Here is a 19,049-nt window from a genome sequence, read left to right on the forward strand (position 1 = left end):
TGAGATGGGTGTCATAAGTTGTTATTATTATTATTATTATTTTATTTTTTATAGAGCGCTCTTCTCACGCAGTGACACAGTGGTCCATAAGTCCACGGGGTTATAAGTTGCATATATTATGATACAGACACCCCCGTGTACAAAATAAATCTGGAAATCTACTGTGTGTTAATAGCAAATATTTTAGCTGCTAATATTGAAAAACTAACCACTGTTAAAAATACATTGTTCTGTGAACTCATAGCATCCAGCAGCTGTTGTTTTTTGAAAATATAATGTAAAAATTATTGTTTTGGAATTACAGTGATAGAGAAACACACACACACACACACACACATTTTCAGAACCGCTTGTCCCTCACGGGGTCACGGGAAACCGGAGCCTACCCGGCAACACAGGGCGTAAGGCCGGAGGGGGAAGGGGACACACCCAGGACGGGACGCCAGTCCGTCGCAAGGCACCCCAAGCGGGACTCGAACCCCAGACCCACCAAAGAGCAGGACTGCGGTCCAACCCATTGCGCCACCGCATCCCCTCTGATAGAGAAACATTTTAATATTTAATATTTTAATTTTAATTTAATAAATAGGAGTATATTTGGGGCTTGTTCGAGTTCTGCTCTCTGGTGGGTCTGGGGTTCGCATTTTGCTTGGGGTGCCTTGCGACGGACTGGCGTTCCATCCTGGGTGTGTCCCCTACCACTCTGGCCTTGTGCCCTGTGTTGCCGGGTTAGTGTCCAGTTCACTGCAGCCCCGCTTGGGATGAGAGATTTCAGACACTGTGTGTGTGTTTGTGTGTGTGTGTGTGTGTGTTAAAAAAATAATTTTTCAGTTTAGACATTTAATGTTGCAGTACCTCTATTAATTGGTTATTAAAAGTACAATGGAAATAGGTTTCACTTTAACAAATGTCATTTTTTAAATGTTACTTATAAAAGTGAAAATATTGTGTATTTTCCCTGTGGTTTTGTTACGTTTTTCAGTTACTTCAGAGATTCTGTTTCTGAAAGTTCTGAATTTACATATTTTTATAATCTGTTATATCTTTTCTGTTTTTCTCAGCTGATTACTCAAACACACAAAGTTCAACTTCAGTTTCACAAACATCAGAGTCAGAATCAAGAGAAGTGGAGTGGACTGCCACCGATGCTGTAATACTGTCTTTAAATGACTTCAAAAGAGGGGATGCCAATAATATTAACTTGAAGGTACAGTTCATTAAGTGTGCAATGTGTGATTCTTAATTTACATGTTTCTCTGTTTCTTATTTTGTTTGAAAATAATAGTTTATCACTAGGTTCATGATATTTATTGTGGTTTTATTCAGCTAAATTAATAGAATGTATTTATTATGGTTGGATTTTTAAGCGTCCTTAAACATTTACAGCACTTGGCCACATGGTGGTGCATAAGACAAACTAATTATTCATAGAAGGAATAAAACCTGTAAACATCTAAAAGTAAAAAATACACTATATAACAGCAATACAACACGATGCATAATAAACATTGAAATCACATTAAAACCTTAATTAAAACAAATGCATATGCACAATATTGTGTGAGTCAAAAAATTAGTAATGCTAGTGTGACATGTCTCTTTCTTGTCTATAAAATTTCACAAATTAGATATGGCTAGAATTTATCGAAAATGAATAGTTATCTTATGGAAAAACAAGACATTAACTGTAGTATTTGTGGTCCAGTTTGGGACAGTCTTTCCAATTCTCTTCTATTTAATTAAACCAGTTGACATAAGGTGACAGTTCTGCTACTCAGCCAAACTGCCTTTGCAATGGATATTAAAAGTGCAGTCCATAGTGGAAGGGATTGACATAGCTTTTTATTGCCATCAGAGTGTAACAGCTTCACTTTACGCTCCTGTGCTGACACATTGATGCTTTAGCTAGATCTTATAAAACTGGTCTCAGCTAAAGTTCAGTTCTGGCTTGTTAAACACACACTTGAGAGTTATTGGCTTTGTGAACAGTAATGCTTTTATTCCATTCCATCCTTTGCTGTTAAAATGGACACTGCAGTTTTCCGTTTGTTTAGATGTGTGTGTAAATATGTTGAATGAATAATGTACTTTTTCTTTCTTCTTTCTTTTACATATACATAAATGCAGAAAGCGTGTAAACAGACAAATATTGAGATGTTTTTCATGGCAATGGCCTACTGCATTTAATTATTGGTTAGAGTTTTCTTTTTTCATGTTAGTGTGTCGTTGACAGGTGGATGCAAGGTCTGTTTAATTCCCTTTCACTATAAGCATCTCTGTGGCTTTGTGAGGCAACACAAAAGACTCTCATTCTCTCCGTTTATGTGTCCTCTTACCCTGCAGGTGGCCCAGAGTGTTCAGAGCCTGACCCAATTATTGTACAGCCTGCAGGTGAGAAAGCTTCCATTTACATCATTTATAGTAGTTTACAATAGCTTCCTTAGAGAAATACTGCTCTCTAGGTGACCAGAATTAATAGGTATAATTTAGTGTCATGCCTAATTTACTGAAGCAGGATGGTATTAATATAATATAATTCATAAATAGGACAATAAAGTCTTTTGTACACTGAGACAGTTAATTACCCGTTGACATGGGGTAAGCAGTTATCTTTTCCGGGGAATAGCAAGGTGTGTGTGTGTGTGTGTGTGTGTGTGTGTGTGTGTGTGTGTGTGTGTGTAGTGAATCAGAGGTTTGGCTGGATCTGAAATCAGTCTCATGACTTGTTCTTTGTGTAATCTGGAGAAGATTACTGCTTTTAGTTGTATAATATAGGTAAAAGAATACATTAGAACTTAAGTGGATGAGGATATGCAGGGAACTACATGAATTATTAAAATGCACACTGATTCAAAGAGTTGTTTTTGTGAAAATGCTGGGCGTCACAGTTGGGAAGCATGGAAAGCATCTTTTGTTCTGTGCATAATTTGCATAGAGAGCTTGCTACCCTGTGCTGCGGTGGCAGTACAGCAGTTTTTGTTCATCTTAGCAAAATTCATGGGGTTTTAATGTAAGTGTACCTACTTGAGCTGTTTGTAAATGGCCTATTATTATACCATGTTAACATGGTTACCTCCATCTGTCCTGCTTCTCTGGGTAAGGTGACAATAACCTTAAGGAACAGAAAGTGGAAAAGTGGCCCACCTCTTCTCTGAAATAAATAATCAATTAATTTGCAAAGGAATAACAAATTCCTTGATGATTATATCAGGTTGAAACATGATTGCTTTTCTGTTCCCAGAGGCAATCCCTTTGGTTTTTTCTTAGTGTTTCCTGGTTTTTTTTAATTTTTATTTTAGCCAAGACTTTTTCCCCATAGACACACACACACACACACACACTAGCTGAAGCCGCTTGTCCCAAGCGAGGTTGCAGCAAGCCGGAGCCGAACCCGGCAACACAGGGCGTAGGGCTGGAGGGGGAAAGGACACACCCAGGACAGGCACCCCAAGCAGGACTTGAACCCCAGATCCACCAGAGAGCAGAACCTGGCCAAACCCGCTGTGCCACCATGCTCCCACCTATATATTGGACAGCAAACTCAAAATTATAAACATTGTAATCCTTTTAATGTTTAATGTAGTCAGTCGAAGGCATGGATATGTTTCACTTAGGATTGTTTTTTTTGTTATTGTTTTACTTTTAGATTAGCCTGTATTTGAACTAGACTTTGAGGGCCAGGTGTTGTCCCTGTTCCTTGCAGGCAGCCGTGGTCATCCAGGACAGCTGCTTTGAGGTACAGAGAGCCCTCCTCCAGGAGAGTGAGCGGGTGCCACGTGCCAATGCTCTACAGGAGCAGGAGAAGCAACGCAACCTAGAAAAACAACGCGAAGAGCTGGCTGGTGTGCTGCGGCTGCGGGAGCAGCTCCGACAGGAGCAGCAGCGCTGGGAGCGAGAGTGCCACCTACGGCGGTGCCAGCATGAGGGACTGGCTGGCCAGCTCGAGCAGCGCGAGCGGGAGTGCCAGCTTCAGGCACAGCGACTGCAGTGTGAGCGGGACGAGCTGGAGGTCCAGTTGCGAGAGTACCAACAGAGCCTGGAGCGGCTGCGTGAGGGCCAGCGTCTCGTAAGCCGCCAGCGCCACCAGCTGGAGACACAGCAGAGGCTGCTGCAGAGCTGGCGCCATAGCCGCCAGAGGAGCCTGCCTGTTATGGTGATTCCACTGGATAACTGCCAGGTGTGCTTCTTCCTGGTACCTAGTCGTTCTCCACCCACATTTTTCTTAATACTGCTGCAGCTGGTCACATTCAGGTGGCTTCGTGAGCAGTTTAACATTAACCCATCTCAATGTGTTGTAAGCTCAGAAGCATGAGGATGTAGTTTCGCATGGCTTACAGGCCATACCAGGTCACCCTTCAGGTTAAACTGAAAGTCAAATGTTAAACTGTTGTGCAGCTTAGGTGTGATAAGTGAAATGCTCAAATGTTCTCTCAGTGTGTGATTCTTTAAAGTGATTTACAGAAGGAGAAAATTGAAGCAGTTTAAATGCAATCTGTTGGAAAGTCAGGGCACTGACTCTCTAAATAAGGTCAAGAATGATGCAATTAAAGCGCAAAATATTACACAGACTAGCACAATGGACTCAGAACACACGCCATCATCGAGTAGCCTTGGGAATTATTTGGTTAGAAAGATGTCTTGGGCAGAAAACTAAAAACATGTTGAAACTATTTGTTTTTAACCAACTTTCTCAGGTTTTCTTTAAATAACTGGTTAAGGGCCACTATAAAAAGTCATTTTCTAGTTGATCTTCTTAAATAATGCCCTAGAAGTACCATTTCTAGTATTTATAAATGTTTGTATTTATGAGGGAATAAATCAGGACTGTTTTTGCAGTGTGAAGTTACATTAAATAGAGCTCATTTTTTTCTCTGGACTGTGGCTGAGACCCATATTTATTGGCTCATTGAGAGAGCCCCAGTAGTGTCCAATTAGACTGTTGGATAGCTTCAAAAGCAGGTCATTTTGAATGTGATGTTGAAGGATGCCACAACAGCACGACCCACCACCACTAGTATGTCTAATACAGTCATTTTATTCTAGTAATATAATCTGCTTATGGCAGTGTTTCTTCTGTTTAGTAGAAAAGGATGCTGTTGCCCTAGGGTTTTTGTTGTTTCAGTAGTAAATTCATTTCACGGTGTACATCAGAATCCTTGTCGCAGGGACATTGAGAGACAGACAGAAGAAGGACACAGCATTTTGTTATTGTAATGCACTTGAGTTACAGGATGTGAGTTTCAGTAAACAGAACTCTGAAACAGGCCTTTCTGGCTGAAGTGATCGTTCGTCGGACAGTGCGCACAGCTTTATTTACAGGACTCTGCTGCACAACATTTGTCCGTCTTCAACCAGTCAGTCAGTGCAACATTTGTTACGATTATATACATACTGGGTTAAACTGCTTAAGTCACGCTGTACATGGAAATTTGTGTTGTATTTTTTTTTTTTATGCTCACTTTGTGAAACAACTTAATTTTTATATACACCTATCCATCCATCTATCCATCCATCCATCCATTTATTAAGGCAGTTACAACCATTGTCCATTGCAGGGTTATAGCAGTCAAGAAGTGCAGTGTGTGAGGCAAGATGGAGGGAACCTGTAACCCCCCCACAGACTATACTGGATTCAGATCCATGTCCCAACTCTCAGCCTAGGATCTGTGGGGCACCAATGCGGCCTGCTGCACTGCCATTCCACCAAGCTTTAAATTTCCGAAGCATTCTTCAATACTCGTGTATGCTGTCTGGTAATGCATGCCTTTGCCTGCAGGAACCAGGTCACAGACAGTGCAGTAGCTTTGGCAGCGAGGGTTCGGTGTTGGTCAATGAGGCGGCCCTCCATGCATCGCAGAACAATCGTCATCTCCCCCAGCATCAGCGCTCTGCCTCACTGGTTTCTTCCAACATGCCAAGTTGTCACATGGCCCGCCCCATCCTTGATGGCAAGCATACACCCCAACATCTTCCAGCCCATAGCCACACCTCTCACCCACTTCCAGCTCCTGCAGCCCGCATAAACAATGGTAAGAGCTGACGCCACCATGAAGGAGTAGCCAGCCCAAAGGGTTGGTACACCAGACAGGACACCACCTGTGTAGATGGTGAAGAGTGTTCAGTTACATCTACTTCGGGTTTATGATGGGGATTTGCACCCATTGGCATCTTTGCTTAAATTCTGTAGTATATAGAGTCGCTGGGTTGTTCACACAGCATCAGTGTAATACAGTGTGGTGTATTAGGTAAAATAGGAACAGCTAACATAGCTGCATAAGAAAGAAAAACTCTATATTTTGAAAAATTCCTTAAATATAAATCATATCGCTCACTGAATGCTGTAAAAGCAACTTTTAAATTACATTATGCATTATATGGAAAAAATTGCATGTGAGAACTGACATGGAAAGCATTAGGGGACATTGGGGGCTGTGGCTCTCTCCCGAGACCTCGCTCGTCCTTCTTTCTCAGTTAATCAGTGTCTCCTGAGAAAACAACAGTCTTCCCCATCTCCCAGAAATCAATCTCCCTTTGTTTATCGAATGCTGGAGGGTGACACTGCTGTGCAAATCACCGGTGAGGTGCGATAGCCAACTGATTGGGGCATCGATCGTGAATCTTTACAGATCTCATTATAAAGCAACCTGTTACCGCAGGAAGATGAGTCAGAGTCACAGAAATGATAAGCCATATTTCTAAGCAGTAAGGAAACATAGTGTAAGCCAGTTATTGTTTGGAGCATAAACAGCTTTTTTATAGTTCTTTGTTAAATTACAGTAAAATCTTCACTACCTAATGGAGACATTGTAACATCTAAGAGCAGCAACTAAGATTGCCATTATTTTGAAGAGTCATATCTTATGTAACCCTGCATGTATGGTATTTTTCTGGAGAATCTATTGCAGAAGGTTTCAATTTGAACACAGAACCTAGTTTGGGGAGAGCAGGTAGCACAAGAGTTGATACATGGTCTAGTTACCAGAAGGTTACTGGATTAAGCACCACTCCCCAACATTTCTGTAGTGCCCTTTAGCAAGGTACTTGCCCTGAAATGCTCCAGTAATAATACCCTGATGTAATAATGGGTCAAAAGCTGTAAGGCGCTTCTGATAAAAGACTGTGCTGAGTGACAACTTAATAATAGCACTAGTAATCATAATGTGTTAACTGCCCAGTCACATGATCTCTAAAAAGTTGAATAGCCCAAGTTTGAGCTTGGTCAAAAGAAACATACTGGTTTGACTTTCTTAATGTATGTTGAAAATCCTTTAGTGCTTGTAGCAGAGACAGTTCTGACCCTTGCTTTTGTCATGTTAACTTTTCCCAGTAGATAGGCCTTGTGGGCTACAGGTAAAACACCATCACTCACAGCCAGTACCAGAGCTTGCTCATTGCTATTTCCATTTACGGAAGTCAAGCCTGGGGCAGTTTCAAACCGATATCATTCTGAGCACCTAGCCCCTTTGATCTGTGCATTTGACAGCTAAATTAATCAAAACTGCTAGTTTTTCCAGTCTCTCTACCTGAGGGTTTCTGCACACAGAGCAGGGGTGTATTTTATCTAAGGACACAGTATGCAGTTGTATTGCAACATAAATTGTTTTCATGGAAATCATGAAGTGGAGTTGGGACAAAAGGAGCATTAAACTTCATTATCTTTGCTTATCCACACCTCCTGTGAAATAATGGATAATTAACTACTTCACCTAAGCATTTGTATGCATAACAGTTGGTAAACTTGTTGCCATGTCATTTGAAATCAGTGAGGGCAGATGTTTGAAATGTGATGAAAACCCTGTGCTTGACAAATTGCATTGCAAGTTCAGATCTATATTTGTCCTACTAAAAATTATGTGAATGCCACTGAAGGGTTTGTCGATTACAGGTTTTGTCTTCTGCTCTGATTCTGTAATTTCTGTTTTCTGGCTCTCCTGGATGAACATGACCTAGCCACTGCCCCTTGGTCAATTGTAATGACTGAAAGCCCTGTTAAAATCTCATCCCTGGTGTATAGCCATGAAGTAGCCTTCAATTAATCACAGCAAGGTGCTTTCTCTGCTATAAGGAAACACAGGTTGAAGAACAGCACCTGTCTTGATAACTCAGTATATCCCCCACAACCGTTATTGTGTGTTCCATTCTGGAGGTGAATAAGAATGTCAGTGAAAAGTCTGAGTCCACCTGGGGAACCTGGGTAATACGTATATGGGATGAAATGATCAGAAATGTGAAAGCAAGGACACTGGGATACCGTACATTTGTGACTGATTTCCTGCTTAAACGTGTTTCCATCAAGTGGACTCACTTTTAACTGTTACAGTACATCTGAATCAGTGGAACTTTTGTGAGGTCATTTCCTCAACAGCCTCAGTATACTTGGAATTCTCATTTTCGTCCAAAGCTCCTCCACAGCCAGTTGCCCTCACTAGGCAGTATCTCAAAAAACCAGCTCTCACTCCTTTTTAACCAATGAATAGATGTGTATATATATTTGTGACTGTTTATACCTACTTTTCACATACTCAAACTCATGCTGAAGTGATTAACATAACAGGTTTGTGTGCCAAGTTTCTTTGTAGGAACTGGAAGTTAACACGATCATCTTCCCATCTGAATTTTACAGTGGAATTTGTTCTCAAACATGCTGTGCGTGCAAAGACAGATAAAACTAAACTTAACTAAATTAAAGCAAAACAAAGCTTTGCATGTCACTGACACAGCTCAGCAGCTCTCAAGTAAAAGGGAATTGGCTAATTATGCATGTCAAAATTACGCCAATACCGATGATTAACCAGCACAAGACTTCTCTAATTGAACATCTGCTTCGGACAACACACCACACGTTGGAGAGATTAGCACCATTCTGCTGTTCTGTACTGCACTTCTTTCTCCACATCTCTGCAAAGGGGAGCTGTCACATCGCGACTGCTCTCTGAATTTGGGTAGAAAATGTACTATTCTTGTCGCGTCCCAAATGTCTCCCAAATGAAATCCCTGCAGGGGAGAAAAAACAACTCCTTTCAGTTTTGCCCTTGAGCACTGTTCTCTACCTGGGTCCTGAACATAAAGTCAGTGACAGTAAAAATTCAGTTTAGACTTTTTTGTCCAGTAAAACTTCAGTAATCCTCAAAGAAAATTAAGCATAGCTGAGTATGCTTAATAACAGCTCTGTTGTTATTTTCTAACACAGATGTGAACACACTTAGCTTCAACAGTGACAAGTGGCCGATGGGGACAGCACTGATTGGACCAACATTCTATCAAGGATTCCCAAACCCCCACGTTGGACCTCTGACCAGTCCCCCTGGTGACATGGAGAATGGGGAGGAAGGGGCGGAGGAAAACATCGTTTACCTATGAGCATAACTGGCCCATGAACTGAACTGTCTCTCTCTGGTCAGCTTTACTGCGAAAGTCACATGCTTTTGCCTGTAAAATCAAAGTGCACCCTTATTTGTCTAGTAACATTTTTACCAAAGATGGGGTCTTATGAAAACATATAACAATATGTAAATGGCATTTACGTAAGGGAAAAATACAAGAGGAAGTATATAATTGCATCCTTAATATTTGTATTTTTGAAATTATGTTGTACTTGAGTCAGGACTTCTAATTAAATGATCCCTCTTTAAATGAGAAGGAATAGTAGGAAAAGCAGTAGGGAATGTCAGAAATCATATCACACACTTCACAGAAATTGTGGTCAAGTGATTACAAACAAGGTAATGTAGTCTGTTGAACAGTATGTAAAGAATGCATTCAAGAGGACAATTGTGTCACACTTCTGTAACATATGTTTGCACAAGGCCCCTCAAGGAAAATGTTACCATCTGTATAAACATATATGGGAAATATAGCTATATTTGTGAAAACACTTGTTATTTGTCTTTAATCTGCAGAATCACATAGCTGTGCAGTTTAGCTATATGTCCACTGTCAATGAAGTACATATTGAGTGACTATAACTGTTTCAGGTAGCAGCTGTGTGCCTTAAGTCCTGATTAGACCATAGACGTGTGGCCTGATTTTTAAGGGATCCTGTGCTATGTCATTTGTGCCTTTGTATTCTAGATCATTCCTCAAAGTAAATTAGTTTAATGCCTGTATGAAAGACCACAGGGGCTGCAATGTGTCTTACTTAGAGAACCATACTCTCAGCATGTCAATGTAGCGTCCTTGTGCAGAAGCGGAGAACAAAGCCCACATCATTAAAAGCCCCTGCAGGTGGCTCCAGCACCCCCCTTCTCACAGTCCCATGTCATGTGTCTCACTGCATCTGCTCCTAGTTAAGCATCACCTCTGCAGACAGTGTGTCCCCTCAGAGCCCTCCATTTTTCCCCTACTGTATGTGTTCTTACTGAAATGATTCGGCTCAAGGCTGGGTGTTCCATGATCGCTAGCCTCCCCCGGTGACAGAATCGGGTTGCTCTAGTTTGCCCTTCACTGTTCATTACAGAGGATACAAATGGTGAGAGGCCTGTGTTGTCGGGGGTGCTGGGGTGGAGGAGAGAGGGAAAAAGCCTGATATTGCAGAAATCGTTCAAGTGGCTGATCATCTGGCATGGAAAAACAACAGCAGAAAACATCAGACAGGCTCTATTTATAAAACTGATGGGGTCCAAGAAGTGCATTAGGAGTGAATGATTAGCGTAAGCGTCCTGGTAGGAAAGCATTAGAACTTCTCAGACAACCGGCTCCAGTTTCCTGGACAAGATTTTTTTCTTGAGGAAGTAAGTCCTATACTCTATTATAACACACTCATTCATCTGTCATGGTCCGCATGCAATACACACTATTATACCTTTTTTCTTTTCCCCGCCCAAAGAACTGAGAAAGAGTACACTTCTCCTTTCAATGGTTTAAATTTGAGAGGAAATACTGTTTGTAACACATAAATATAACATCAAGATAACTTTATTGCAGATGTGCACTTCTAAATGTCCAGACTCAACATATTTGCAGGTCTTTGGCCATGTGTTTTTTTAATGGTGCATTTTGGCCAGGAGTGATCAAAGCCTGCAGAGACCCAAAGAATATGCTGTGTTTAATCTTCTGTGGCACTACATAAATGAGCATGTTTGCTCATTTATGTTCCTTTGCATCTATAAGATGAGAAAAATGAAAAGCTACCTCTGGTTACATTTGTCACTGTGATACAGAATTGACTTATCACATTTCCTTTGTGGAAGCAAGGATGTTTGATAATTTATTGTCATCAATTACTTCAAACAGCAGGCATCTGAACCCTTAAAGTGAAATCATCTATACAGTTGAAGGTAGTTTTCTATAAAATTTTGAAGATGTGTGTGTATTTTTTATTTTCCTGCAGTTGTGCATGACTATGGATAAGGGCATATGTATATGGAACAATTTTGCTTTTCAAATAATAGTAAGTTAACCGATAACAAAAGTACAACTTTGTGTTTTTTCCAAAACATTAGTACTCACCCATGTTTATTTTCCATGTCATTAATGGTAGTGTACAGTATTTTAAAAGGAAAGAAAATGGATATGTTGGTAAAAATTGGTTTATGGTATGTCAAAAGGTAATTTAATTTATTTAAAATGGATGTTTTGTGTAAATGGAAACTATCAAAATGTTATATTTTGTTTTCTATGTCTTATACTGAGACTAGCTGTTAAAAAATATATTGCAAACCCTGTATTGTCACGTAAACGGTGAAACACAACCACGCTGTCAAATCGACTGTGCCTTTCTTTCTAATTTCCTTTGTGTTCTACGAATAGGAGTTGTTTACTCTTAAAATGTTCCTTTGGAAACTGCATGAAGAGCCTAAATTGCCTTTGCGATTGAAAATCCTGCTTTCCCTTGGTGGAGTTAAAGGCTGCAGTACCAGGACAGCACCTCCAATGAGTTGGCTACTCTCAGTGTAGTGAAAGCAGTGTGGACACGCTCTCCAAACTCATGCATACAAGCTCATTTTAAATTGGTTTCTCCATGAACACTGCTTTTGTACTGGGGGGGTCAATATTCTTAAACACATTCATCTACAGTTATAAATTTCTTTACTTTGCAGGACCCTTTTCTAACCCCAGTAGGAATAATAGAGCACGAGTCCACTGTAGCACTAGTTTTAATAAGTTTGGTGCTGTTTCAGTTTTACCATTTTTGCTGACACCTGTTGCTTAACCAAATACAGGCAGTTCCTGAATTACGAATGAGTTCTGTGTCCTCAATTCATCTTTAAGTCGGTTTTTAACGGAAATCGGAACAGTTAGGTATGGTGGGTATCTAATGTCAGTTTGTGAAATGTTTGACTTAGTATATCGTATACCTTTCTATGCATAAAAACATTAAAGAAACTTTGGATACACTGAAGCATCTTTACTATAATTATACAGTAATAATTATAAGAATAATACAGTGTAATGATGTAATGATAGTATATCGAGATGTACGTCGCTTTGGAGAAAAGTCTTCTAAATGAATAAAATGTACATGTAATAATAAATATAACTACAGTATTTACAGAGAGAGACATAGAAACTGATAATTAATTTTAGTACTGTGATTATGAACAGAACGGGGTGCAGTGGGTTTGACTGGTCTGGGGTTCAAGTCCCACTTGGGGTGCCTTGTGACAGACTGGCGTCTCGTCCTCGGTGTGTCCCCTCCCCCTCCGGCCTTATGCCCTGTGTTGCCGAGTTAGGCTCCGGCTCCCCAAGACCCCGCATGGCACAAGCGGTTTCAGATGATGTATGTATGATGAACAGAGGACACGAAGGAGGCTGGACCCAAGTGCAGGATTGTTTATTCAGAATCAAAGGACTAGACGTGTTCTTGTGGTCAGGGACAGGCAAATGGTTGGTCGGTTGGCGAACTGAACAGAAGTGAGGATCTGAAATCGTGGTAGAGGGATAAGGCGGGCGGTTGTTATCAAAGAGAAGTGGAACGGGACTGGGGAATGATGAGGGTCAGGACTTGAGTGAAGTGAGGTAGATTTGAAAATGTGGGGGGATTTGGGGGTTGTCTGGAGTGAGATTCCGCAACTGGGAAGATGTATCTTTTGTAGCCGAGTGCTCTCGCAGAGAGAGAGACAGAGTGTGTGTGCATGTGCAAAACATTAATGTTCGCTTTTTCCATTGTTCGTTGGGGTTTCACTTTATTATTTCCACTTTAGTTTCAATCGTGATTGTTTCCCTTTTCTTGGATGCATCACCATCACTTGCATCACATTTACGCTTTGGTGCCATGGTTAGGAGGGTAAAAACAAAAAATTAAAGCCAAATACAGTAACACACGAGGTTTACGGGACAAGAAGGAAGTCTGTCCTACCTTGGGCTCATGTGCCCTGCCCACGAGCTGACAAAACACTGTAGACTCGCAATGTTTTGATGCGGATCGTAAAGTAGCGCTCATGAACTGTTGTATGAACAGTAACTCGAATTTTTAATATAATAGGCTTAGTTATGAAGTTTTCATATGATTGTTACTTAAGGGTGACAGAAAAAACAACTTCAGGTCAGTAAGGGGGCGTCGTTCGTAAGTACGGGTTGCATGCAAGTCGGACATTCGTAACTCGAGGAGTGCCTCTACGCCAAAAAGAACATTGCTGAAGTCCTCTGTTTTTTAAGGTTTTATCACTTTTATGGAATTTAATGAAGTCCGGTAGCTGGTAGTAGAGTGTTTAGAGCTGTTGCTTTTGGACCCAAAGGTTGCAGATTTGAATCCTGCCTCTAGCTGTAGTACCCCTGAGCAAGGTACTTACCTTAAATTGCTCCAGTAAAATTACCCAGCTTTATAAATGGGTGAATAATTGCATGTCGCTTAACATTGAAAGTCACTTTGGAGAAAAGCATTAAACAAAGGCAAAGGTTTCTATGAAACTACACAATTGTACTGGGCTGTTTTATAGCATATCAGGTCACTATTATCCATGTCTAGTACAATCTAAATCTTTTATTTTCCTAGTAAAGTGAACCCTTTGAACAACATTTTCCTCACTGTGCTGCATCTGCACGAAGATTAATATTTCCTCACTTTGGCAGCAGCCTGCAGTGATTTATTGAGTCATTTGGTTTTATCTATTGAACGTCTTGCAAGGAGTCTGCATAAAAGGACTGTGGTCATGCACACATTTTACCTGAAATGAGTGGGTGTCATTTACGTGTGTGTGAAATAATAGACTTTTTTGTGGAGCACTAGAACAAACAACCTCCTCTTCAGGTGTCTCCATGGCAACGTCACAAGAACTGTGAATTTAATAAAATCGGAACAGACATAAGTTTGTAGATTTCCTGCTTTTGCACACTTTGTAATGAAAGTCTGCAAAGTGCAGCACAGAGCCTTTCAGTAGCTGGAGACATGGATAATATACATGGACTGAGTCAAGATATGGGACATTATTATGTGTTGATATTTTTTTTGAATTTCTGTGATGAGCTTCTCGTAACTCATTAATCAGTGTACACTGTGACTTCAGAGGTACTTATTTCAAGTAACTGCACTACATCTCACAGCTTTGTGCAGAAGTGTATAACTGCCATTCTGTCTGTTCTTTTGATAGCACATGCCCTGAATGTCATGATACATTAAGTAAATCTGCACATTACACTGGATATGTATTTTGTATTACCACCTATGTTTGCAAAGATCTATAAATTGATTTGTATGAACTTCACATTTCTTTCTATATTTAATTCACTGCAGTGGTGGTGAAAATGATTTTCCCCACTGTAATCAAATCAAAATGTTATGTCGGAAGAGCCAGGCTTTTGAAAAAAGTGATTTTGTCCATGCTTTGCTGAAGGGATGAAGAAAAAGGCTCACCCTGAAGACAGGTGTTGTTACTTTCTGTCTAAATGAAAAGTTATCAGTTGTCATGATGTGCACAAAAGCCCACAGACCCTGGAGACCCTGAAGCTTTAGAGTTCATCTTTTGTCCAGAAAAAGCCATATGACTGGCCCTTGGTTTCTTCTTTAACCTAATGTCCCGCCAGTCTTATTTGTGACATGTAGTCCCTCTAAGTTTTGCTGCCCAAGATATACAAGCTTATCTCCTCCAACCATAACTACCTCACAGATATAAAGGGAAGTATGTCTGATGTTATACTGTACCTTTTTTTTTTTTTTTAAAACACAGGATAAGACTGTGTTGTAAAAAGACCAGATCAACAACAGAGCAGTTTTCCCCTCTTCAGGATTCCAGATAGGTATTACATAAATGATGTAAAAATAGCACACACACACATTTTCAGAACCGCTTGTCCCATACGGGGTCACGGGGAACCGGAGCCTACCCGGCAACACAGGGCGTAAGGCCGGAGGGGGAAGGGGACACACCCAGGACGGGACGCCAGTCTGCCGCAAGGCACCCCAAGCAGGATTCGAACCCCAGACCCACTGGAGAGCAAATCTCTGAAAATGTTTCTTTGGGTTGTGGGAAGTCATCTTGACCTCATGATCGCCCACAAGCTGAGGCCTAGCTCTTTCAGGTCACATCATACTCTTTATTTCTGTCGTACAAAACCTCAAAATCTGCGTAGGAAAACACGAGAGGTACACCAGTTCACGCAGAAAAACATCAAAACATGTTAAGCAACATAAATATATGTACGTGTATATTGTTCAGGAATAATGCCTAAACGCAAACTGCTGTCACAGATGCTACTGTTGTTTCACCTTGTGGTAATGAAGCTGCTATTTAGGACTTTCATGTGGACATGATACTGTACCTGCCAGTGGACCACATCTGGATACATAGACAGCTGACCTTTTTAGGGGCAGAAGCCAGCTTTGCTCTGGAAAGTATAACAGCACAAGAGGAAATAAGAATCCTTCTTCTACCCCTCACCCAAAAAGACAGGTGGTATTACTTCATTAAACCAGTTAAGTTTCATGAATTTCAATTAATCATCGTTTTGCAATACACCAGCTTTACAAAGTTGTATACAGGTGTGCTTGTCTGCATGTTGTTAAATAGCTCCTGAGACACATATCCTAGTCATACACGCTCGGATAATAATTCTAAAGCGCCCTTCTTTGTGGCCTATGAAATAATTGTGGCTTGTAGGTGTTCCATGATTTATGGTCAAGATATAAACATAAATTATGCCGTCTGTTAAGCCAGGCCTGGTTTTTCATCTTTGCCTGCTTATCTTTCTTTAGTATTCTCTCATTACCCACCGTGCTACCTTTACTGGCAGTAGCAGGTCGTGCAGCACTTAAAGCTGCTGCCCCTGAACTTGGTAGTTGTAGGTTCAAATCTCCCCTCTTGCTGTAATACCCTTGAGCAAAGTGCTTAACCTGTATTATTCCAGTGGAAATTGTTCTGCTGTGTAAATGGATAAGCTGTTGTAAGTGGCTTTGGAGAAAAACATCAGATAAATGATTAAATGTAATGGTAACATTTGTATGGAAAGAAGCATGTTCCTGCAGGTGTTAAAGCACATTGGCTGTGGATTTCAGAGGCAGGTGATGGAAATTCCTGACTAATGAAACCCATGTATAATTTCTTTTGCCTGAGCACATATTTTTGTGTTGAATAAACAAAGTAAATCTTTAACTTCAAACACACTTTCAACACGTCTTGAAATGCTGCAATTGAGTCACCACAAATTACACTCATTATCTCTGCGAGTACATGATGCCTTTTCCACACCTGTACATTTATAGGTCACATGCGATACACATGATGTACAAAATGTGGTACACAGTGATGTTAAGTACAAGAATTTGTTACTTATGTGTATCAACATCTAAAGGTTTTAGTTATGGATCAGCAGGTAGTAATGTGGTATATGCAGCTGCTTCTAGGGTCAAAGGTTGCAGGTTCCAATCCCAAGGGGGCATATTCTAAGGTATGATAACAGGAGGTGTCCTGTTATCATACCGTAGCATATGCCCCCTTTTATAAATTGCTTCACTCAAAAATGACGCAGCTGTGTAAATGGGTAAATTATTATATAGGTAACTTAAGATCATGTCACACTGGAGAAAAGCAAAGGCAAAATATTACTAAAACATGCAAATAAAGAAAATTGATGTGCACTAATAAAATAATATGCCATATGTTATAATGTGAAAATGGAGAAAATGTGTACGTGAGGGAAAAAAAATTATAGTTTCACTTAACTAAATGGAGGCTCCTTTCAGTCAGAACATGCAAATGGCAGTGTTACCATGGTTACTACTATGCCCATACTGATGAGTATAACAGGCGTTTAGAAGTTTCCACATACTTTCAAGCAGAAGAAATATAAGACAAGAACACCAGTAGGTAAATTATAATTAGTATTATTACATAAGTTGTGTCCGAAGTGATGACTGCAGCCTGCTATACTGTGACGCTCTATGAAGCATGTTATATGAATTTTTTATTTACACTTTAAAACGATCTCAGTGATTTTCTATATCTATTTACAATATATACAAGTTAAACAATTTTGTATTAGCATTAATTCACCACAGTTATTTCATAATTTTTTTCCATTTTGTTATCAATATAGGACAGTAAACCAGATATATTGCTTGCAGGCAGATACTGTATTGTTGCACTGTCTATTCTTTTTTGCTGAATATAGTAGCACTAATTTCTTCAGTAGTTGGAATGCTTTTACTATGTAGTTTTAATTTGGGGCAAGGAAACACTACTATGAAAAGTTAATGTCATTAGTGATTTAAGGAGATCTTATAGCTGACATGATTTTTTTAGTGCACTTTGGTGACAATTTGCAATGGTGCTCTTTTCAAAAAAGGTTTGTGCTAGTCACTTTGGGTTAATTGGCATCCCAAAGAACCCTACAACAATTATACTGGCAAAAAAGCCATACTGCACCTTTCCATGGGCTTTCATGTTTAAAATTCATGAAGTTAGTGTGACCTTTGTTCTATTTCTCCACCCCTTAACCCCAAAAATGTCTTAAGGTTTGATCAACAAATCCCAAGATTTTGACTACACTTGCTTAGGTGGTAATGGTGGTAATGGTACAAATTATTTGAGAACTTTTTAAACTTAGTTTTGGAAATCTGACACCTTCAGATTTTCTCAGGCCAGTACTGGCGCTGCTGGGCTGCAGTAGTCTGGAGCATATCCTGGGAGCACAGGATGTGATGAAGGGTACATCCTGGGTGGGATGCCAGCTCACTGCAAGGCAATTACATTCATTTGCTCACAAAAACAAACACTGTGTAATTTACAGCCACCAGTTCACCTGATTGACATGTCTTTGAAATGCGGGAGGAAACAGGAAGGAATGGACACAAATATATAGATGCACAAATCAAACTCACAGCTCAGGAGCTGAGCCCCTATCCTCTGTTTCACCTTGCGACCCTCATCTCTTTTTTTCACATTTACTGTGAAATGTATTTGACCTGCCGAAGTCTCGCTGCATTGGCTTTCCTATAGCTGCTCAGAATTCAAATTCAAGACTGGTTATGGCCTACAAATATCAATATCAAAAGCAAAAAGGTTTTTGTTTCTGGCCCCAGTGTGGTGAAATGACCTCCCCTTCTCACTCAGAACTGCTAAACCTCTCTATTAATTTAAGAATGGTCTCAGAACTCACTTCTTTTGAACTCACTTCTCTTCTGATCTTGTAGGTACTCGATAAAGATGTACGCGTTTGTTACGTTAATTTTTTTTTGAAGAATTTGTCTGATAATGGAAAAGCGTATACTCTGCTACTCATATCATGTATACTGGTTCATATGGTTTTATGTGACAAATTGACTGTACTTAAGTATCATATGTCTGCATCCAAATCTCTCCTTCCGTTGATGTAATGTATTTCTTGTATTGTTCTCTGAGATGTATGTTGGTTTAGAGAAAAGCCTCTACTAAATGAATAAATGTAAATGTGCATTCCACAGTTACAAAGTATTTGTAGAATATTAAATTCATCACTGTATGCAATTACTATATAAAAGATAAATTGATGCATAAATGTTTTACTCATCAATCATTCAAAAACCTTTTTTGCTCAAGAGAGAAGACACTGAATAATTTGTAATGATGACCTTATATGAATGAATATGAGCATGTATAGTAGGCCATGTAACCCCTCTGAAAAGTGAGCAGTGAGAA

The 19,049-nt window shown here is 40.0% G+C and overlaps 1 protein-coding gene across 2 annotated transcripts in view; it reads left to right on the forward strand.

Moving 5' to 3' along the window:
* arhgef28a (Rho guanine nucleotide exchange factor (GEF) 28a) overlaps nucleotides 1-12,133 on the forward strand; it is a 77,139-nt gene extending 65,006 nt beyond the window's left edge. For both annotated transcript variants that reach the window (XM_018736684.2, XM_029253141.1), the window contains exons 34-38: nucleotides 1,062-1,207; nucleotides 2,344-2,391; nucleotides 3,704-4,177; nucleotides 5,777-6,029; nucleotides 9,191-12,133. In XM_018736684.2, coding sequence (XP_018592200.2) covers nucleotides 1,062-1,207; nucleotides 2,344-2,391; nucleotides 3,704-4,177; nucleotides 5,777-6,029; nucleotides 9,191-9,360 — 1,091 coding nt within the window. In that variant the 3' untranslated portion in view covers nucleotides 9,361-12,133. The remainder of the gene's footprint in view (nucleotides 1-1,061; nucleotides 1,208-2,343; nucleotides 2,392-3,703; nucleotides 4,178-5,776; nucleotides 6,030-9,190) is intronic.
* Nucleotides 12,134-19,049: the final 6,916 nt, after the last annotated feature.

The sequence above is a fragment of the Scleropages formosus genome, chromosome 6 (assembly GCF_900964775.1).
Source record: "Scleropages formosus chromosome 6, fSclFor1.1, whole genome shotgun sequence".
NCBI classification, from domain to species: Eukaryota; Metazoa; Chordata; class Actinopteri; order Osteoglossiformes; family Osteoglossidae; genus Scleropages; species Scleropages formosus.